The sequence below is a fragment of the Lynx rufus genome, unplaced genomic scaffold (assembly GCF_022079265.1).
Source record: "Lynx rufus isolate CCGP_SWC_20201006 ecotype Redwood Valley unplaced genomic scaffold, mLynRuf1.p SCAF_2, whole genome shotgun sequence".
Lineage (NCBI taxonomy): Eukaryota > Metazoa > Chordata > Mammalia > Carnivora > Felidae > Lynx > Lynx rufus.
The window spans coordinates 72,184,309-72,208,265 of NW_025814834.1; the positions used below are offsets into that span (position 1 = coordinate 72,184,309).

The window sequence follows — 23,957 nt, forward strand, 5'->3', positions numbered from 1 at the left end:
TTGTACATGTTTTAAGCTACTTAAATCTTCTTTGGAATAAGACAGAATAGCATTATGTTTGAACGAAGAGGAGGTGCCCTAAATCCTTCAGTCAAAACTTACTTTCTATTTCTACATACACTTTTAATAAATTCAGTCATCTGATTTCACAACACACAGCAACTCAGAAGACCACAGCTGACAAAAAGAGTGATTGTCTCTTCCTGACATAGCACAGCATATTAAGCCTGCTTAATAGACGTTGTTGAATGCAACAGTAAATGAATAAATGAGAAAATTGGTAGGTGAGTGATACCTTACAGCTTAACAAGGAGAAGATAGAAACTATTTAAAAACAAATAAAAGAAGCAAAAAGCATAGCAGTTGGGGTCCACTTGGTATGAGTGTGATCTATCCGTGGATTTTAGAAGTCTTTGATTATAGACCTATAGCTCATATTGATAAGTACGGCTGTTTCTTCAAGAAAAAAGTCCAGGTGTGCTTGGGAATCTTTCTTAGGAAGACAGATATGTGCACCATACACTTCAGGAAACTTTTCATTTGAAAATAAGTATTAAAACATAAAACTTAAGGGAGGGGTAATTTTCAGCAGTCTGGAAAATTCCCTTCCTTGCAATGCCTCATTTCCCTGGTCATGATTGGTATTTAGAGTCTGAATAAACTACTGTGCGTTCTCCTCAGGTGGGAATGACATCTCAGAGAAGGATGTAAGTGCAGAATGCAGATGGTTTAGAGATAGGTTCTGACTGAGTCAGTCATGATGAGTGGGGACTCAGTTCCAGTCAACCCCAGCACCATGGTGACATCCCTAAAAGAGTGCTCGTTACTGCTAGGAAAGGGGGTTAACAGCAAGCATCCACATAACTCACTCTTTTTCTCCACCAAACAATTGACAATTAAGACCCTTGGGCTGAATGACTTGGAGAGCACCTGATGGCAGAGAAAGTTTCCATAACATTACAAAAAGAGAAGAAAACTCCTGGTAGTATGCTCGTAATATTTTGGACAAAGGATGTTCTGCAAATGGAAGATGGTATATAAGTGCTATTATTATTTGAGACTTGACTCCAGTTGTGACATAAATCACAGCTGTAGACGAAGGCAACCACAGACACTTGATATCCCCAATGGCAGTCTAGTTCCCACTTGCATGCAGGAAGCAGCATCAGGCAGGACTACAGTTTCAGGAGAAACACTCATTTATCACCAGGATCCTGTTTCCCCTGGCCAGTTAAATAGAAGTGATCTCAACCAGCAGGTTGAAACCCACAGGTAGTGTTTCTTGATCACAGTGAACAGATTGATTTATTCTTTTTTGTTTACAGAATTATGCAAAACTCATTCCTGGAGCTACGGTAGGGCTACTTCAGAAGGACTCTGGAAACATTCTCCAGCTGATCATCTCAGCTTACGAAGTATGATATTTTACAGTTGGCTCTTTTTACTTTCCTTTTTTTTTAAATTTTTTTCATTCAGTTTTGGTATTCAAAAACTCAGATGTGTTTTAGGCAGTTAAGTGCATTCTGATTTGTTAGTAGAAAGAGTACTTATCCAAAGAAAATCTCTCTGCCTTAACATGCAGCCAAAATATAAATTTTGCTCACATTATTTGCAGATATCCTTCCTGAAAAGTGAGGCAAAAGGTAGAGAAATCATAACCTGATCATAAAGTTAAGGTTATTTTTATAATAATAACCAATAGCAGCACTGTCACTTGCAAAACTTTAATTCTATTGAAAAGACTCCACAAGTCCTATAATTAAGCTCCCCTTTTCTCTACCTGAAAAAAAAATTAGTTTAAAATGAGTAACTGAACTATGTGAAGAACTAACTCCACAGGCTTAATGAGACCACCTCATTACTCAAGAAAAAGAAAAAAGACAAAAGCGTATCAGGAACACCACTTTGTGGATTCTCTACTTTTGAGAACCAAGGAATTTTTCATTTTTGTGGATATATATGTAGAAAGATATAGGCAGATCTCTCTCTCTCTCTCTCTATATATATATATGTATATATGTACACATATGTACACATATGTATGCATATATACAAAAATATACATTTTTTTTTTTGCCTGGACTTTGGAAAATAGTACATCAGGTAAGCATTCCTCCCTTAAAATAAAATACATAGCTATGGAGTTTCTATGTTCTCTTGCTTTGTCCCCATTTCATAATTCAATTAATCATTGGTAGATGGCCAGTTACCAACTCTTTTTTATTTTGGTTCCTAAGTATCATTCCCCTTTTTTGCCTCCACTTACATAGAAAAAACATACATACACACGTGCACACACACACACACACACACACACACACACACACAGATTGAAATGAAGATTTAAATTAGGACAGAAATGATGGGGCACCTGGGTGGCTCAATCAGTTGAGCATCTGACTCTTGATTTTGGCTCAGGTCATGATCCCAGGGTCGTGGGATTGAACCCTTTGTCAGCTCAACAGATGTGTCCATCAAAATTACAGGATGAGATATTTTTTGTTTTTTGCTTTTTTAATTTATATCCTCAGAAACTTCAGTTTTCTTGGCTCACATCAAAATTTAACTACCACATTAGCTCAGGCTTGAAATTCTTCCAGATAGGAAAGCTTGTCAACAAAATACTATGAAAACCTTCCTCTCTCTTATGCAGTAATTAAAGTTTTAATGTGTAGAATCTGATAAAATCACATAGCACTCCTCCATGCATTAGAACACACTCCATTTTCTCAAAAGTGTTGGCCACTAACATCTTCAAAGGAATTACGCAAATGAGAAAATTATAAACGTCAAAAACATTTCTCCCTCTTGTTTGACCAGCCCCTTCCGTGCTGACAGGGTTCTGTCTCACTTTGTGGTCCCAAATTGCTCACATAACTTACAGGGTAGTTGAATCAAGGCATCAAACATTTTAAGTGAATCTCATTTTACTGTTTCAAAAATATAAACAAGTGTTTATAATTCTTACACTATATAATCTTGCTCCAGAGTTGTTACTGTAACTTCATGATTCACTGAATCAAGTATGTAATAGATTTTGGCACTAGTTCAAATTATTTTTCTATTCTGTTATTTTAAAATGTATTCGACAAAGACATTAAAATATGAGAATCCATTGACTGGATTTCTTTCTAGTCTATAAAAAGAGAGAAAGGAAAGAGAATAGATTGAGAGAAAAGATAAAGCACTTCTGACTAACTTCCAGTGGGGTAGAGCTACACAATTTGTGTTTATAACTAGTGACTACAAACTGCAGCTCAGTATTTTACAGTGCCATATTGACATGAAAACCCTTAAACACCAGATGTGTATTCATCTGACCATCATTCACTAATTTTCTGCCTTCTTTAACCACCTAATAGAAGCTACTGAAATATCAGTGCTCTCAAGGGTAAGTTCTTCTACTAGCATTTAATTTTTTTTTAATGTCTATTTATTTTTGAGAGAGAGAGAGAGTGTAAATGGGGAGGGGCAGAGAGAGAAGGAGACACAGAATCCAAAGCAGGCTCCAGGCTCTGAGCTGTCAGCACAGAGCCTGACATGGGACTCGAACTCATGAGCTGTGAGATCATGACCTGAGCAGAAGTTGGATGCTCAACCGACTGAGCCACCCAGGCGCCCCTAGCATTTAGGCTCCAGAAGGAAAATGACTTGGTTTGGTTTGTTTTGCCTGGTTCATAATAGATGCTCAGTAAATGAATGATAGGATGAAAATATACAAATAAATATTTATATCCTTTCTTTGGGAAATTCACATTAAAATATTCCTGGTGAATTCTGCAATGTGATATTCCAATTATATCAATGCTAAGATCTCCCTTATTTTGGTCAGATCATGTCACCCACTGCTCCTAATTTCAAATCTACAGAACAGACTTGTAGGTCATATCCCTCACCTCTTTTGCTCCTGACTCACTGTGCCACTGTCTCTAACATTACTCTTGCCTTAACTCTTGAGATTTCAGTCTAAGTATACATATATTCCTTCCCATACCCTGCCCTCTGTTTCTTGAACTCTGCTTCTAAAATGATCTAGTCCCCCTCTCTTGTCATACCTTAAAGCTTGTCATTGCCAATAGACTCTCTATAATCTCAGCTTCATGTAACCCATTCCCTGCTCACCACTTCCAACCTTTTCAGCTCACCCCGGCGAGTTCCCTTTGTATTTCTTCCAACCCATCAGGATCTCCAACTAATTAACCTTACCTTCTCTCTCTCTCTCTCTCTCTCTCTCTCTCTCTCTCTCTTTACTTCAAGTGACTCTACCCTCTCTTTGTAGTTCCTCATCTCCTTGATGTCCTCTTTTGCCTGGGCCCCAAGCTTAAATTCCACCATCACCATCACTCTGTAGACATACCCTCAGCTCCCCTACCCCTTACGGCTCCACTGAGGTCGCTTAGCCAATCATGGTCCTGGTTAAACCCAACTGTCCATTCACCCTGCACAACTGAACAGGAAAGGGAAAAACATACAATCATGCTAACTGGTCTCACTTTAAATTCATGATCAGGTACTTGAAGTGGTTCCTCAATGCCACCCAGCAACCACGCTGTACTTCTCTAGGAGACATCCAAGTGGAGATGTCCACGAGTCAGTTGATACATTAGTTGGCAATTCAGGAGGGTAACCTGGACTCTCCTAAACCTACTTCACCAACAGTTTTCTCCTTCTCAATTGATGGTAATTCCATCCTTCATGTTGCGAGGGCTAAAAAGCTTGAAATGATCCTTGACTCCCCTCTTTCTCTTACCCTGCACTTTTAATCCATCAGAAAACCTTGCTGGCTCTATCTTCAAAATTATTTAGAATTTGATCCAGACACTACCTTCACTGTCCTCATCCTTGTCGGACCAACCATCTTCACTCACATGAATGACTGCAAAAGCCTCCTAAATGCTATTTCTCATTTCTACCTTTGGTTTCCTACATTCTGTTTTCAAGAAAACAAAATAAAACAAAACAAAACACAACCTGAATTTTCCTTTAAAAATATTAAGTCAGGTCATATCACTCTTCTATAGATAACCCTAATTATGTTCTCATTTTACATAGAGTAAATGCCAAATTCTTTACAACTGCCTCCTAGGACCCTCCCAGATCTGTTCTCCTCCACTCCTTTACCTCTGTGACTTCACCTCCTATTACACCAACTGTCTCTGCTCCAGTATAGCAACTCTGGCCTCCTTGCTGTTCTATTTCCAGAGCAAGCAAGTCCTAGGACATGCTCCTGCTCAGGGCCTTTGCACCGACCATACCCTGTTCCTGGAACACTCTTTTGACATATGCCTGCATGCTATTTAACTCTGCACTTCCTTGAAATGTCACCTTACTTCCTACTGTAACTACTTTTTTAAAGAATTGCAGACACTCTCTTAATCTTCATTATCCCACCCTAACTTTTTTTCATAGCATTTATCACCTTCTAGCATGCTGCATAGTTTTATGTATTATGCTGTTTCCTTTCTGAATGTAAACCACAAAAGGTCAGCTATTTTAGTGGTTTTTGCCTCCCAAGCACTTAGAACAGTATCTAGCACATATTGGACACTAAATAAATATTTTCTGGGTGAATAAAGTTATAATATAACTATTTGAAAAGAAACAGATGAAAAGAGTACATTTTAATGCTAAATTGGCAGAATTTGAAATCTTAAGACATGATAGAAATAATCTTTAAGGGGTGCCTGGGTGGCTCAGTCGGTTGGTTGTCCAACTTTGACTCAGATCATGATCTCACGGTCTGTGAGTTCAAGCCCCGCATCAGGCTGTGTGCTGACAGCTCAGAGCCTGGAGCCTGCTTCGGATTCTGTGTCTCCCTCTCTCTCTGCCCCTCCCCCACTCATGCTCTGTGTCTCTCTTCCTCTCTCAAAAATAAATAAACATTTTAAAAAACTTTTAAAAAAAAGAAAAGACATAATCTTTAAGACTGAGAAATGACACTTCAATCTCTGATGAAGACCATATTCTGAAAAGTCAGCCTTATGTCCATCTACTGAAGGTGTGTTGGTATGGGGCAAATATAAAAAAAAAGGGAAGAAGAAGAAGAATCACTGAGAATTTATAGTCAGTGACTTAGAATTTGGAGGAAGGCGGGTCATATTACTATGCAGTTGGCAAAATTATACTTAAGGAAAATTTGAGGCTGAATATGTTTTTAAAATTCCAGGAGTATAGGGACTCAAGTCTTCTTAGATGAACTGAAGTATTACTTAATTCATAATGTTTTACAACTTATTTTTATTTTTTTTTATTTTTAAAAGTTCTGTTTTGTTCTGTAGAGACTTTTTATTTTGCAAAAGAAAGAAGAATAAAGTCTACATAATAACACTAGCTTTCCTCATAACAAATAGCTCTTTCTTCTCCTTCCCTGACATTCTTCCTCCTGTAAAACCTTGCCTTTATCTCCCTTCTGCCATAACCCATATGCTTCCTATCTAGTCTTTCTTTCTTCCATCTACGTCATCTTATAAACCAACCACTCCCGGTTCCTGATCCTCATGCCTCAGGCCGGGGTGAACGCAACAACGTCCCAGCTTTCTTGACTCCTGTCTTCCTACCACGTCTGTAAGTCTGTAAGTCTGATAGACCATGAGTCTGTCCTGCACACACCTTCCAGAGAACTTCCCTGCAGCTGTATTTTCAGTAGAACGGGTCCCTGCTTCAAAGCTATAGGGAATGTTTCCCATGGGTCTTAACTCATCTCTCCAAACCTCAAGGCTATTTGTTGTCTGGTGTCTCCCAGAACAGTAGGAGTTGGGGCTTCATCTGAGCCCCACTTGTCTGCGTTCCACACCACTCTTGGCCCTGAACTTTCTCTTTTCTGGTCCCCTCACCTGAAATACCACTGTCATCCTCTCCACACATCTACATCCAACATAGCCATTAAGGACTTCTATACTTCCAGCCTTCAGTGACCACTCTCTTTTCTGAACTGTCCCAAACCCACATCTGTGTTATGCAATTTTTTTTAACTTAGTGATACATCAGTTGACTTGGACATTAACTGCTTTACTTGTTCCATCTGGTTTTTTTCAGCAAAATGGTAATCATCTTGAGGGCACAAATCCCATTTTACACTCATCCCCCAGAGCTGACTCCACACTGATAATGTACAATAGGTACTTGATAAATTCCAATATTGATTTTAAGGAACAGTTTCTCCCACATTTTAACATCTCTAAAATTGGGATGTGTTTTATGATTAATGGTGTCTTACAAATGCTGTCAACTGCAAATGTATGAAATCGGCTGTAACTGTACATGTAGTTGTCACCTGAATTCATTAAGTTCACCATTGGTAGGTAGTACAGGTGTTGAATGTAATTGCCATTTTAAAATACCTTCAAAAAGTTTGCACTATGATTTGATACTGAAATGAAAAGTTATTGTGTATGCAGAAATGTACCAAAACAGAGCAGCAGGGTATCAATTTGATATCAGTGAAGCAAACATTCATTGTTGAAGGAATGACTATAATTCTGTATTCCGTGCAAAGCAACAACCAGCTGCTTTCTGTGACCTAAGAAATGATGATACTTACAAGTAAAGGAAGCTACTATATTTTGTTACTGAGATGCAAGCAAAAAAATTAAAAAGGCTTTTATATGCCAGGCAGTGCAACTGAGGGCTGGAGAATTTGCCAAATCCTTCAGAATGTGTACAATAATTTTCAAAGAAATGATCGACTGATACGATTGATTTAGATGTTGCACAGAGCGATCTTGAGATATTTTGTCATAATATCATTGTCATAAAATAATGGTGTGTTTTATAATTGATGCCATCTTAGATTCAATAAAATATGACATGTATTTGTGTGTGTGCGTGTGTGCGTGCCTGTGTGTGTGTGTGCGTGTGTGTGTGTGTGCATGTGTATCTTGCTGGCTTTGTTGTTTGATTGATGGTATAGTGAATTTCTTCTAGACTCAATTTAATTTTATTCATTGGAGCTTAATGAACATGATTCATGGATTCTTCTGGTTGTATTTTGTGGTTGTGACTTTAACTCTTTGCGTCCTCACCAAAGGAACTCCGGTCTGAGGTGGAACTGGAAGTGTTAGGAGACACGGAGGGACTCAACCTGTCTTTCACAGCAATCTGTAACAACGGTGCCCTCTTCCCACACCAAAAGAAATGCTCTCACATGAAGGTGGGAGACACAGTAAGTAGAGGGTCAATAGGTTGTCTGAAAAAAAATATTCAGGTAAGTCAGAAGTTACCTTATTGCACCGAAGCTGAATTTTTTTCCTTTCAAGAATTTCAAAAGGAATTTTCAAAAATTTCGTAAGAAATGCTTTTGGAAGAGCCGATCCCCATGCAGCTCTGTTTCCTCCCATGCATTTTGGGAGGCTACAAGAAGATAATTAGAGTTTTCTTTTCCAGGCTTCATTCAACATGACCGTGAGTATACCAAACTGCGAGAGAAGAAACAGGCACATTATCGTAAAGCCCGTGGGGCTGGGGGACACCCTAGAAATACTTGTCAGTCCGGAATGCAACTGCAATTGTCAGAAAGAAGTGGAAGTGAACAGCTCCAAATGCCACAACGGGAACGGGTCCTTCCAGTGTGGGGTGTGTGCCTGCAACCCTGGCCACATGGGTCCTCGCTGTGAGTGCGGGGAGGACACGCTGAGCACAGACTCCTGCAAGGAGGGCCCGGATCACCCCTCCTGCAGTGGAAGAGGCGACTGCTACTGTGGGCAGTGCATCTGCCACTTGTCTCCCTACGGAAACATTTATGGGCCCTACTGCCAGTGTGACGACTTCTCCTGCGTGAGACACAAAGGGCTGCTCTGCGGAGGTAGGCGGCGTCTAAGTCCAACTCACACTGTGGCTGTGCAAGTATCGAGGAGGGGCCTTGCATCCTTTGAACCTTCCACAGTTGCCTGGGCATAGTAGGTGCTCAATAAGTATTTGCTGATCAAGTGAATGTGTTAATCTCTAGACGTAAGGTAACTGATCTTCTCTTGTAGTTTTTCTGGCTCTTACATTCTCTTGGGGTGAGATGCCTGCCAATTCAATTTACATCTCTATTGTTGTTTCCCTAAGAATAAGTAGGCAAAAGAAGGTTCTTTGGTTATTATCCAGACTTCACAAAATTGCATGTAATCTGAACTCTATTATCTTCCAGACTTTCCTGGATCAGGTTTCCAGATATCTTACCCATCTCTTCTTAAAAAAAAAAAAAGGGGGCGCCTGGGTGGCTCGGTCGGTTCACCGTCCGACTTCGGCTCAGGTCATGATCTCACGGTCCGTGAGTTAGAGCCCCACGTCAGGCTCTGTGCTGACAGCTCAGAGCCTGGAGCCTGTTGCAGATTCTGTGTCTCCCTCTCTCTCTGCCCCTCCCCTGTTCATGCTCTGTCTCTCTCTGTCTCAAAAATAAATAAACATTAAAAAAAATTTTTTTTAACGTTTATTTATTTTTGAGAGAGAGAAAGAGAACATGGGGAGGAGGGGCAGAGAGAGGGAATCCCAAGCGGGCTCTGAGCCATCAGCTCAGAGCCTGATGCCGGGGCTCAAACTCACAAATGAACCATGAGATCATGACCTGAGCCAAAATCAAGAGTCAGACACTTAACGACCGAGCCACCTAGGCACCTCTTAACCAACTCTTTGGAAAAATAAAAAGCAAGGCTGCTTAAGGAGCATATTGCCAAGGACAAGGGACACAGAAATACTAAATGAACTTTCAGGGCCTTCATTCATTCCACACATATTTATTAAACACCTTTTATGTGACAGATACTAGATTAGGCACCAGGTATAATAAAGATGAATAAGGATATGTGTGAAGAACGCTATGGAAAGGGTAAAAATGAGAAATTGCTTGGAAAATTTTTAAGATCAAGAAAATTTTGGGGGCACCTGGGTGGCTCGGTCGGTTAAGCATCCGACTTCAGCTCAGGTCATGATCTCACGGTCCGTGAGTTCGAGCCCCGTGTTGGGCTCTGTGCTGACAGCTCGGAGCCTGGAGTCTGCTTCAGATTCTGTGTCTCCCTCTCTCTCTGCCCCTCCCCTGCTCATGCTCTGTCTCTCTCTCTGTCAAAATTAAATAAACATTAAAAAAATTAAAAAAAAAAGAAAGAAAATTTTTAAATAGCAGAAAAGTGTATGTTTTAAAAATCCTTTGCACATGGAAAATTGCTACAGTTTAAGACCTAGTCTAAGAATAGTTTAAGAATAACTATTATAAAGTCATTCTGATATATATCCATATATTTAAGTATAATCTATCTGCATAAGAATTACAAATGTGTTCATATTCTTTAAAATGATATAAATATGTGTTACAACTGGAATATTAACTAACTGCTGAATTGAAGCTCCCAATGTCTCCCTTTTTCAGTGTGTGAACAGGCAGCTTTTCAAAACAGAAAGCCATTATCTTTAAAGAAAACTAAGCAAGTTATGTTTTCAAACCACAGTGTCGGGAACATATAAAAGAGACTGATTCTCGGGAAAAAAAGGCCTGAGAAGAGCAGCCTCAAAGAATTCCAGGCTCTTTGAAAAAACCGTGTGATGCCTTTAGAAGCGTACCTCCATTTCATTTCTTTGCGGTGGCTCTTGCTACCAACAAGTTCCTCCGAGGCCGCCTTCTTTCTTCTCCCCAGAGAGCGAAAAATTTAGGGTCTGTCCAGACTGAGACACTTTTCTCTCCCCTTTCATTCAGAGGTCTATTTCCTTATTTAATGGGTGTGTTTCCAAACCCATATCAGTTCTCTTCTCACAAGATTGCAGGCAGGAGACAGCCTGAAGCCTGCGGCTGTCACCATGTCTTGAACAGGATATGCTCCGCAGATTCCCAGATTGCATCTCTCATAAAACTCTTTGAATAAAATATGTTCTCAAAACATTTGAAATTACCTTTCAACAAAATTCTATGTGCAGCCTAATATGATATGATAGCAATAGTACCCCTACCTATATTTCACCCTTTAAATCTTAAATCAAAGAATTCCAGAGCAGTGCTGAACTGTGCTTAGCAACACAGTTCTTACCGTTTCTTAATGGTCTTCTACTGCATTTGGTACCACGTATGCACACGGAATTGAACTCTTTAAAAAGAGTGGACTTGATCTGTGCCTCATAGTTTGAGAGGTCTGGCAGTAGGGCCTCTCTCTGTATCAGATACAGTGATTGCTAGAGAAGTTCTGTCTAGAAAATGCAATTATTTCTGCAGTTGGACTAAGAAAACTTCACTAATGCCAGGTTCCTTCATATTTGGGGATACTTTACAATTCTCAATCATTAGTTTCTCAGAAGCTATTTTGTTTGTAGCAACATCGCAAAGGATGTTACTAGATCATTAGTAACTTTCTCTTTAAAAAGGTATAATAAAAGCAAGTACTATTATTCAAATTCAACAAATAGTTGTGGAGCACCTACTAGGTGCCTGGCATCGCATTTCACGCAGGGATGAAAACTGTGACTGGCTCTGTGGTTACTGTCGTTTGTAACAGAGGCCAGAGTGTGCTAACGATTCACTTCTCGTGCAGATCTCTCTGATTTTACAACTAATTCGCCCTGCAATGTGCCACTTCTCTGAAGGGCTATTACCACAAGGTTCTTCTTCGTGTACTTTCTTTCATCCACCTATAAGTACTCCATTGATTTATTCCCTTGCCCAAATTCCATTAGTCCTTTGTATTTTGATTCTAAGAGACGGGAAACTAACAGGCAAAAGGCATTACAGAAAATACTTCCTGCCATTATGCACTTACAATTATCAGTCAATGGCATTCCAGAAAGATCTATCCCTCTGAAAAGAGCCTGACCATTTTTTTTTATCTTTGTTTATCATCTTGCCTCTGCATGAAGCAATTGTGTGGGTCTTGTTGTTGTTTTTGTGGTTGTGGATATATGAGCAGGTAGTTTAGATAATTGGTTGCTTGTGAATATCAACTAGCAACAATATGGTGGATGGTTCTGGAAAGTCCACAGAAAGGTTTCTAAATTCTGACAGAAGCTCTTGGAAGAGTTTTCTAAATTTCTGCTAAATAATTCTCTTTTTGTAAAGTTTATTTATTTATTTTGAGAGAGAGAGAGAGAGAAAGGGGGAGAGAGAGAGAGAATCCTAAGCAGGCTCCACACAGTCAGCCAGAAGCCCAACGTGGGACTTGAACTCATGAACCATGAGATCATGACCTGAGCCAAAATCAAGTGTCAGACGCTTAACCAACCAAGCCACCCAGGCGCCCCTCTGCCAAGTAATTCTTACATGCAGTGATACACTTGGGCATTCACAAAGGAAATGCACATTTCATTTGACAATATTTATAAATCATATTAATTTTCTGGAATAAACTTCAATATAGAAATCTATCCTTATTTTGAGAATAAGTTTCCCCTTTTGCTGAGGAAGGAACCAAAAGCAATTGTAGTTTAGAGGATAATTTAGATGAGACATGTCTGCTGCAAGTTCCCATGTGTCTCCTCCTTCAAGCAGCTTTGCTCTGCCCTGGGTTTCTGCAGCTTTGCTCTCATTGATCTCCTACCTCTCAGTCATCCTGGTAAGATCCTTTTTTCTGATCACATTTTAAATGCTGATGCTCTCTAGGGCTTTTTTCGCTCTGTCTGCTTTCTCTACCTGATCCACAACAGCTTTAATTGCCATCTGTCTCTGATGGATCCAAACCTCAACACTCTCTCTATAGATATAGATACATAGATACATATATCTGTCTATTAGAATGTCCCACAGGCCCCTCAAACTCAACAGAGCCAAAAATGAACTCATCATCTTCCCCACCCAAAGATGCTCTTCTTCCTCTGCTTCAGAACAATGTATTCATTCAACAATTAAGCACTACTCTGTGCCAGGCACCACGGATAAGGCAGCGAGCATGAGCTGGCAGCCTCCATTCCAGGTCAGTAAAAAGGTACACCGTTCACTGAGCAGCCCAGTCTGGTTACCTGGGGAAGATTCCATCCCTCTCTCTCTTCTCCTCTCCCTCCACCCTGGCAGCAAGTGCACTATGCCCTGAGTATTCCAACCCCTGAACTATATCCCCTTTCCTCTCCATCCCCACTGGCACTCTTAGGGCCTCATGTCTCCTCGCCTCTACTGCTGCAACACCTTCCCGAGTGGTTTTCCTATCTCTCGTCTGACCCTCTCTACTGATGCCAGGATATTACCAGACACATATCTATTTGTTCAGTCTCTCCTCTACTTAAAATTCCATAATTGTCAGGATAACAGGTCTTACTTTAGCCCATAAAGCTTTTCATGTGATTTCTGTGATGTGATGTGATTTCTGACTTTCCATGGATCTTTCCAACCCCCGCCTCCTCCAACCTTCCCTCCTGCCACAGCTCCTGTGCACCACTGACTCTGTCTATATGAAACTACTCTGGGTATCATGCAGGTCACACAAGGGTCACCTGGGTGGCTCAGTTGGTTAAGCGTCCCACTCTTGGTTTCAGCCCAGGTAATGATCTCACAGTTTCATGAGTTCAAGCCCTGAATCGGGCTCTGGGCTAGCAGCTCAGAGCCTGCTTAGGATTCTCTTTCTCCCTTTCTCTCTGCCCTGCCCCACTTGCACTGTCTCTGTCTCTGTCTCTGTCAAATAAATAAATAAAACTTAAAAAAAAAAAAAAAAGCCGGTCCCATGATTACACACTTCTGTCTTTTACCTATGCTTTTTTGTCTGCTTAAAATGCATATAAACATCTTCTACCTTTTATCTGTATCTTCCAAATTCAGCTCAAGCATCACCTCTTCTGGAGAGGTCTCCAAATCTCTGGTCCAATTTGGAAACTCTCCTTCTGTGTACATAACACTTATCACACTGCATTGTATTTATTACTGGTGGTATTTATTTGCCTGTCTCCAACACTAGCCTATAAGCTTAGTGACCTTATTTAATTTTGTATCTTCATGCCTAATGCAATCTTTGGCACATGATATATGCTCAATTAAAGTTTCTTAAACAAATGAATTTGTTGAGCACTCACTGTATGCCTGCAGGACATCTAATTGGTGAATGTGAAGTAGAAGATTTACACATTATCTCATCTGACCACACCGCTGTAAGATTTTATTCCCTCTATTTGATAGATGAGGCTTTTATGATCACTCAGCTTGAATGATGTAGAGGTGGGTATTACCCAGGTCTGTGCTGCATCTCTATCTTATGGTACCATAATTAAAAGGAAAAAATTGTAAAAACAATTTAAATACACACACACACACACACACACACACACACACACACACATAATCACACCCTCCCCCTCCCCCCACAAGTTGCTGTTATAGGCTTCTGGATTATCTCATTTCATCTGGCTCTAAGTTCTGTTTGATATAACATCAGGTAATCAAATCAGTCTTCAGTTAAGAGACCAGATCAATAAATATACATACTTAGCAAAATTTGTTCCATAAAATATATCTATGCTCACTGCTTCCCCTCCCACCCCCACTCAACTTTTTTCTCATTCTTCTTCTTCAGTCTTTCTAATGGTGTTTAAAGGCAAAGAGAAGGGGCGCCTGAGTGGCTTAGCCTGTTAAGTGACCGACTTACGTTCAAGTCATGATCTCACGGTTCATGGGTTCGGGCCCTGGATCGGGCTCTGTGCTGACAGCTCAGAGCCTGGAGCCTGCTTCGGATTCTGTGTCTCCCTCTCTCTCTGCCCCTCCCCTGCTCACGCTCTGTCTCTCTGTCTCTCAAAAATAGACATTAAAAAATGAAAAACAAATAAATAAATAAAGGCAAAGAGAAAAGATGGTCTCAGAATCAGAAGTGGCGTGGGCCCTAAGCATCACCGGGTGTTTGTTTTACAGATAACGGCGACTGTGACTGCGGCGAGTGCGTGTGCAGGACGGGCTGGGCGGGCGAATACTGTAACTGCACCACCAGCACCGACTCCTGCGTCTCGGAGGACGGGGTGCTCTGCAGCGGGCGAGGGGACTGCATCTGTGGCAAGTGTGTTTGCACGAACCCGGGGGCCTCTGGACCCACCTGTGAACGTTGTCCTACCTGTGGTGATCCCTGTAACTCCAAACGGTAATGTCTCAACTTCCCTTGGTCTCTTTACTTGGACCTCATATTGCTTTTGGTGGGTTTGTTCTCCGAGCATCCGCTCAAATACACAGACCCACAGGGCCCCTGTGATTGTCAACCTGGAACGTCAGTGTCCGACTTGACTCTTTCTTTGTCCTGCTTATCCAGGACCACAGTGTCACTCACATTCCTGCTAGAAACAAGCCTGGGGAAGCTGAGCTGATGTCCCACACTGATAACATCAGGTGGCCTTTCACTTACAATACCAGCCACACAGAAGGAATACCCTGGAGGTAGACTGAGGACATCCACATTCAGTACCTTTTCAGGGGAAACAGACAAGCTTCTTTCTTATCTAGAAGTTTAAAGCTTGACCTTCCTGATTCATTCCTATCTATAGACTCGTGGAGGCAAAAAGGCAGAAAGAGGATCTTGGCTTTCCATTTCTTCCCTCTTCTTTACCTCTCGCGCCTTTTGGCACCTCCCTCTGGTTGTCATTCTACACAGCTATTGTGTTTTGTATTTTCTTTTATACCAGATGAACAACAACAACAACAACAACATGTTTTTGTTTTGCAGTAAAAAAAAAAATCTATTCCTTTGGTTGCTAGCTAACTTCTTCATGGGTAGCGGGGGCAACATTTATAGGTCAAACAAAGCAAGTCTCCAAATGGGCTGTGTGATGACACTGCAGAATATAATTTATTATACAGTGAACACTGCTTAAGCAGTTCATAGTTTCATTAACTCCGTACCCAACATGGTAACATTTGCATTTCCAGTGTAAACTAAGTAAGCAAATCAATATTCACTGAGTGACTCCTCACCGTTCAGGTGTCAAAACTTCTCTGTCACTGTGCCTGGACATATGCCAAGAGATGTGTGGGACATAGTTAGACTTAGTTGAACGGAATTAAATGTAAAACGTCCTTTCAGGATGTTTCTCCCGTTATTTATCTGCTTCACCTTCTCTGTAAACATGATTTAATTTAAATCTGGTTTATATAATGTGAAATTAACAAACCAGGTAGTTTGAGTTTGAGGGATCAGGTAATCTCCTTGGTGTTTCTGTTAGCTTTGAGTGTTTATATTAGCTTTGAGATGTGTCCATTCTTCCATTTATTCATTCATACATTCGTTTATCAAACAGATATTAAGTACCTACTGTTCACCAAGGGCACATAATGATGACTGAAACAGTTACAGTTCCTGCCATACCAGGTGCTAAGAATCTAGTGGGAAAGACAGACATTTTTTAAAGTAATTACAATGATATCTGAGCTGACAGTTACAATAAGGGATATAGAGGGGACTGTGGCACTATATGGCAGGCCTACCACCCTAGCTTCGGCAGACATCAATGAGACATACAAACGGTAGAGGTTTTAAGGGTTTCCACAATGTCCAGCAGACCCCTGCAAAGCCACTCTAAGTAAATATATAACCTAGATAAATGCAATATACTTGCATTGCAAAGGCAATTTCCAGACCAGACTTCTCTCCCCACCCCCACGTAAACTGCTGCTTCTTAGCCCTTCCTACAAAGGCATTCAGAGGTTTGCACTGTAAGAGAACTAACTGGCAGGAGTCAGGGAAGGCTTGCCTAGGGCACTGCAGTTTCAGCTGATACTGAGGGAAACACTGATGGCACGGCTGTGGGGAATGTGTCCAGCACTTACAAGAGCATACATTTGCATGGCCTGGGGAAGAGAGAGAGGCAGAATGATGAGTGCCCATAGTAAGAGAACTTTGGCTGTTTTGGATTACGCCGTACAGAATCTGGTTATAAAGTGATTTTTAGCACAACATTAATTCAGAGTTTTACTCTGCTGTGGAGACATCATTAGAGAAGCTTAATTCCTGGGCTATGTTCTTGAAAATACACTTTTCTGTAAGTAGAGTTCGTTTATTAAAAAGCCCACATTAATGGGGACCCAAGCTGTAACCCCAGCTTTTGAAAATATGCCTATAAGGCTTAGACTCATTCAAAATAGCTACAGATAAGTGAATCTTTGAAATAGCCTTTCATGACATGTATGAATTCTTCGAATTCTTCTCAAAACAGATGATTTCTGTTAAGAAATTAAAACTTTGTTTAGTCATGAATCATATTTTAACAGCATAAACCTTTCCCAGGAAAATGTAAAATGAACAACAACCACCAAAAAAAAAAAAACAACCCTAAATCAAACACCAATATAAGTGTGTCTTATTATTGGGGTTTTTTTGTTTGTTTGTTTGTTTGTTTGTTTGCTACTTAACCAATCAGAAACAATTATTAGAGATAAATGAGGATAACAGCTACTGTCAAGCCTGGTTCAGGAAACACTGATTACTAAATGGAATCAGAATAAAGCAGTTTCCTCTTGAACATCACTCAAATATCTTTCTGAAAGTAACAAAAAGCAACATCCTTTATGAGACACTCCTACGTCATGAGCCATAGTAACAGCATTAAACCATTAAAGCAATAACCCAGCTACATATCTGTTTTCCAACAACATGAACTGATAAACTCTACTGAATAATGTTCACAGGAGCTGCATTGAATGTCACCTGTCTGCCGATGGCCAGGCCCGAGAAGAATGTGCTGACAAATGCAAACTAGTTGGTGCGACCATCAATGAAGCAGAAGGTTGTACTTGTCTCCAGTTGCTTTCTTTTTCTTAACATAGGTTTTGAGAACAGAAACGCCGTGAAGTGCTTTTCAGTAACTAATCTCATTTGAACCAGGGCATTAGTTCAACACTAGTTTTGTTGTTGTTGTTGTTGTTGTTGTTGTTGTTGTTTTAAGTTTATTTATTTTTTGAGAGACAGCGGGAGAGGCAGAGAGAGGGAGAGAGAGCATCCCAAGGCTCTGACAGTGCAGAGCCTGACACGGGGCTGGAACTAACGAACTGTGAGATCATGACCTGAGCCAAAACCGAGAGTCAGATGCTTAACCGACTGAGCCACCGAGGCGCCCCAGCAGCATTAGGATTTAAGAGTAAATGCATTCCGTAAGGCTAAAAACATGATGGCCTGGGATACAAGCAATTTAAAGTCATAGCTATTCTATTTGGCTTCAGCTCTGTTGGCAAGTTCACCTCTGCCTCACAAAAAACAACTGCAGAGAATTCCAGAATGCTATGTTTTTAATTAGAAAAGAAGAAAATTTGAAAAACAGCTAAATGTTAATCTCTTAACCTGAAATCATCCTCTATCATCTGATTGCCCTATTTGAAGACTGGACAAGGCAAAGTATGATATGGGTTTCCTGAGAGCAAGCCTCAGGCACAAGGCAGTTTCTGGTTAGTAGCTGTTTAGTCCTCCACCCCTTCTCTGTGCTTTCTGAACATGAGTGTTACATGGCCACCTTTAATTCCCTGTTGCCTCACTCCCCCAAAACAAGAAGGGCCTGTTATCTTTAACTGCTACGCAAATTCTGCTCTTGCTTTCACCTGTCATTTTAAAATTTAATTATTTAAAATAAGATTCTTTTTAAAGGCAAAATGTCATCTCAAATACTTAAATAGGTTGTATTTTAGCTGGCAAGGCCATTTAAACAAATAATTTGTAAAGAAGATGCCTGACTCCTCCTGAAGGGCCAATCTAGGGGGATTAGTTTTTCCATCATCCCAAGCTCTCTGCATTCCCATCTTGCTCAGGCAGAACCGCTCGCTGCCCTACACACGAGAGCAGTGACCAAGATGTATCTCAGGCGAAGTGCAATAATCAAGACAATTTATGACACTCTAGGATACATATCTTGAAGAGACAGAAATAAAGAAATTAATTCATTTCCAAAGAGGAATAAGTTAGTGGCATTTATTGTTTTGAAAATTACCTACATTGTTTCAAAATTGAGATTTCTGACTGTGCACAGTTGAATATGCCTGCACGGAGGAGCATGATTAGTGCTCATAAAACTCCTCTTCTGTTCTTTTCTGGTGACTAAAGATAAATATGCCGAATAGCCATAAATTGGACAAGATGGTGTGTACCTTACACTAATACTGAAAGCAGGATGCAGTAAAAGCACTGAGGAAAGTAACATTTGTGGACCGTCCACATTAGTAACTAGTTCAAAGTCAAAGCATATCCCCGGGCTTCATTTCACAGCAAACAGTTGAGATATTTAGCAAGTGTTTCTAAGAAATGGCTAAAAATTGCCGAAAAATGTCCTGCAAATTACTAGAACACCATTCACCAGTAGCATGGGAAATCTAATGTGCTAAGGGGAAAAAAGGAATAAACCTTGGAAACATGTAAGTCATGAACAGAGTTGCTATATTTAAATACACAGTTTTCAAGTAATTATCATAAATTCGTGGATTTCAGAGGAACATTGGGCCTCAAGTGGCATTTAAAATATTTGCATTATTCTTTTTGTGTAATTAGATAAATTATCTTCAAAATAGGGGAAGACAATTATTTGTAACTCAGAAACTGAAAATATTAACTGGATTTCTAATACCATTTAAGGCACTAACCTTGTTGAATTTAAGAGAAAAAACATATTTGTCAGCCTGTGAATTAAAAAGTTACTTTTCTGGGGTGCCTGGGTGGCTCAGTCTGTTGAGTGTGCAATTCTAGATTTTGGCTCAGGTCATGATCCCAGGGTCGTGGGATCAAGCCCCATGTCAGGCTTTGCACTGAGTGTGGAGCCTGCTTATGATTCTCTCTCTCTCTCTCTCTCTCTCTCTCTCTCTCCCTCTTCTCTCTCTCTCTCTCTCCCCCCCTTTACCCCTCCCCTGCTTGTGTGCTCTCTCTCTAAAATAAAAAACAAAAATAAAAATGTAAAAGTCATTTTTCTAATGAGACTTTTATGAGTTCTATTTCAACTTATGCAGTTATGTCATTGATCACATCACCTTGAAATTATCATCATGTGTTTGCTCTCACATAGGGTCTTCTCTCAGCCCCACCTTTTCCCGACAAGGATATGGAGAGTAAAGTAGAAGAGCAAAACTTTATAATCCAAATACATCGTTCCTCAGCTCTGCTGTGGGGACTTGTGTGAGCATTTCTAAAGACATGTGGCTTAACTTTACTCATTCCATTTTAGTGAAAGACCCCTTTTAATCTACCCCAACATTCAGGTACTCAGAGCATTATTACTCAAAGTGTGTTCCATGAGAACACTAATTCTAAAAGTGTTGAATGGAAAATAGCATCCACGGTCATATAAATTTTGGAAATGGGGAGCTAAGCTTTTTGTTTATTTTGCGACTCCTGAAAAATTATGCACATTATATTAAATATGCATTGTGAATTTTCAGGAGAGGCATAGAAGGAATTGGAGTAAGGAAGGATTCCCAAACTTGTTTGACCACAGAACCCTTTTCTTTTTCCTTGGGAAACTGTTTCTCTGAGAACTACTGACCCAGCCCCAAAGCACAGGTCCTAAACACATAGGTGTCTTAATTCAGTGGTACAGATGGTTTATATTTCTATATCCTTCCTGGACCTTCCCGGATGCTGGCCTCCTCACCCCCATTCTCACATTTCTTCCTTTTCTAAGTATAATTTCATGGACTGCCCGAGACCTTATTTTCATTGTATTATTCTGGAGCAGCACTGCTGGCACTTAATAAAGAAGAGTAAAAAAGAAAGGTCTATTTCTTAATGAACAACAAAAGAAAACCTTAGCAGCTAATTATGCAAATCTTCAGCCCAAGCTGGACTCTTTCATTGCACATTCAATAATACCATTTTAATACCCAAACACTACAAAACTGGCTAAATCTAGTCATAACAGTCATGAAAAGGAGTGGTGAAGTAATTAAAGCAAGAAGGGAGTCATGACGCAAAGGTCATATTAACAGTTCCATTAAAAACTTAAATAATCCTAGTGAAGTAAATTAAGCCTCCCTGTGCTTCAGTGTAGCTATTTAAAAGAAAATAAAAGAGCAAGATTAATATTACTGAAAGGAGTATTATAAGCTATCCACATATTTTCTACCTTAGAATAAAATGTTCCATTAAGTAAACTTGGGAGGAAGAGTGGTTGTGCACAGTCATGGTGGAGAGGAGGAAGGGGAGAAAAAACACTCTAACAAGAAAAAGCATATTCTCCAAGACTTCATGAATTCTAGTTAATTGGAGTGGTTTGGTAGGAGGACATGTGGTAAAGGTTATCTAAAAATGACCAAAGTATGAATTATATATGCAGTGCTATTGCATGAAATAAATGCAATAAATAAATCCCAGGTGATTTACATGATCATAAACATTTGGGAATGACCAGATGAGAATGATTTATAATTCGACTTCTTAATATTCTTATGTAAATAGATGCTTCTAATGGATTCAAAAGCAATTTTTTCACTTAAATTTATCATCTGAAATCTTATTAATAATGGTAAATGTTTTACTCATTCCTTTTTTTCATAGATAATATGAGCATTCTTCTTATAGACCCTGACGTGAGGTTTTTATCTTATAAATTAAATGCAAAACCAACTTAATATCTTCCTTTCTGGGGCTACAGCATTGTTGAACAAAAAATAGCATATTATTTACTTTGTTAGAATCAGAGGAACACATGTAGATTCTGTTTTGTTAAAGCTCATGTTTAAGCTAATGGGAAAAGTTATAGATCTAGCAAGAGTATGTCTAAGGTTATCTGAGACTGTCCCAGTTTCAATATTCTGACTCACTGTGTCATCATACACTAATATTGGATCATATGTCAAAATTTTAGGTTAAACGAAAACATTTGTTCCATTTACAGGTTTCTGAAAAAAGTTTTTGTATCATTTGTATCAAAAACAATATCATTACAAAGTCTCCAACTTAGAAGATAGGAGAATTTTAAGCAAGATTTTTTTTTTAATTTGGAAAATGCTACATAATTTTGGCATAGATACCAAAACTCTAAAACTTCTGATAAATGGTACTAACATCTTGGATTGACCATTTTACTATATTTTCAGTTTCTGTATGACATTCATTTTCTGCCTCTTGAATAAGCTCAATAAGAGTTTATTTGAAAAAGATTTGAAGAAAACTGGATTACGTTTGTTTTTTAAACTAAAAAAGGGGGTTATACTGAATAGTAGGCAAACTGTCAACTGGGTTCCTTTTAATCTGGGGTTTACTTTCATCCTACTAGTCCCTGAGCACATAAGACTTCAATGGCCATTTCCTGATATTAATGTATATTTACTGTTGTGACAATACATGACCATCAACTTGACTGTGGGAAAGGCCCCCTTAGAAGTATCAGTATCAGTTTGGGCTGTGCAGTCTTTTTCTGAAATGTAATCTAGGCTTCCTCCCAGATGCTCCCAGCCAAGAGGAACATACAGCCCTCTCAATGCCACAATCAAGGCCATTCTATTCCCAAAACATCTAGGCATACCTGCCTTCAAGTACTTTCACTCTATTGAAATCCTGCTCCCATTAGTTTGATAAGTGCATTTGATGGTCAGTACTGATTGACCACACCTGGAACTGTTCTTCTGGAACATGAGTAGAAACTAAAACCTCAGTGGTGGGAAAAATCCTATGTCCTTTTGATTCCTATTCTGCAATGTCAAAAATTCCTATTTGCATATTAAAACTCAATGCCACTTTGCTTTAAAAATAATCTCTTTTGGAATCTCATTTAATCTAATGAATGACTCCTTTATCTGCAGATTTTTCAAAGGATAGTTCTGTTCCCTGTTCTCTGCAAGGAGAAAATGAATGTCTTATTACATTCCTAATAACTACAGACAATGAAGGGAAAACCATCATTCACAGCATCAATGAGAAAGGTGGGTGGCATGCCTTCTATTGTCAATGGTAAGTGATACTACGTGGGGGAGGAGGAAACAACCAGAAAGACACTTGGGGTAGCTTTGGGTAAGTGATACTACGTGGGGGAGGAGGAAACAACCAGAAAGACACTTGGGGTAGCTTTCCACGAAAGGCATTTCCAGAATTTTGATGGAGTGCTTCTACTTTCCCAGGGATTGAAATATACCTGTTGAGAGGTTTGATATGGTCCAATGTCTGTTACTTAGACCACAAAACATGATGAGCGCATTTGTACCAACCATCATCTCCCCAAAAGCTGGCTGAGGGTTTGTAGAAAGATGGACTGACTGAATGCAATGTAAGCAAAAGGTATATCTTTAAGAAAGGCTAACAGGGAGGACCATAATACTCTAAAAGGATGAGATTTGCATCAGGCAAACCTTGGTTCAAATCCTGCTCTAACCACTTAATAGTTGCTTGACATTCTGGAAGATACTTGCCTCTGAGTCTCCTCATCTGTAAAATGGGAAAAATAATAGTACCATCTTCTAAGGGTTGACTCAAAGATTAAATGGAATAATGCATATAAAACATGTGCCAATTCATAACCTACAACAATGGGTCATTGAGTCAGAAAAGACATGAAACATCAAATGAAGAAGAAAGTGATCCACAAAGGAAGTCAGGGTCCTTAGCTTCTTAGGTTTTCAACACACCAGCTCATGGAGTTTGCTTAGGACCTGGGAAGCTCTCAAGTAAAAATCTCGAAAATCTCAGAGAGAAGTTTATATTGGGTAGAAAATAGTGGAAAAGATACTTTTGTCTAGAAGTTTTAAATTTTAGTGAGTATCAGACTCACCTGGGGAGCTTGCTAAACTGCCTGCATCCTGAGTCAGCAGGTGTGATGTGTGTCCCAGGACTCTGCGTCTTAACACTACTCTGCTACAGATGGCTTCCAGACCTCCCTGCCTGCATTCTTAGATATTCACAAGTGCCTCACCTTTTCTGTCTTCAATTAATGACGTGTTCCTAAATCTTTCTGGCAGAAATGACACCTGCATTAAATCAGATCGCTCCAGCTCTCGTCAGCAACCTCTTCCTCCTCCTACCCCCAAAAGCGTGGAGCCTAAGTTCTGCCCCAGACAACAGCAGCAAGGGAAGGCTAGCAGGCAGATGTATTTTGTTGTGTGTGCTTGCTTATCAATATGTCAACAAAATAGTAACTCCTAA

The 23,957-nt window shown here is 39.8% G+C and overlaps 1 protein-coding gene across 4 annotated transcripts in view; it reads left to right on the top strand.

Moving 5' to 3' along the window:
- Positions 1-23,957, top strand: part of ITGB6 (integrin subunit beta 6) — a 75,856-nt gene that overhangs the window by 37,665 nt on the left and 14,234 nt on the right. For 3 of the 4 annotated variants that reach the window (XM_047084408.1, XM_047084409.1, XM_047084410.1), the window contains 6 exons: positions 1,326-1,415; positions 8,027-8,161; positions 8,383-8,800; positions 14,783-15,005; positions 17,540-17,637; positions 22,625-22,744. In XM_047084408.1, coding sequence (XP_046940364.1) covers positions 1,326-1,415; positions 8,027-8,161; positions 8,383-8,800; positions 14,783-15,005; positions 17,540-17,637; positions 22,625-22,744 — 1,084 coding nt within the window. The remainder of the gene's footprint in view (positions 1-1,325; positions 1,416-8,026; positions 8,162-8,382; positions 8,801-14,782; positions 15,006-17,539; positions 17,638-22,624; positions 22,745-23,957) is intronic. The other variant, XM_047084411.1, reaches the window with a different exon arrangement.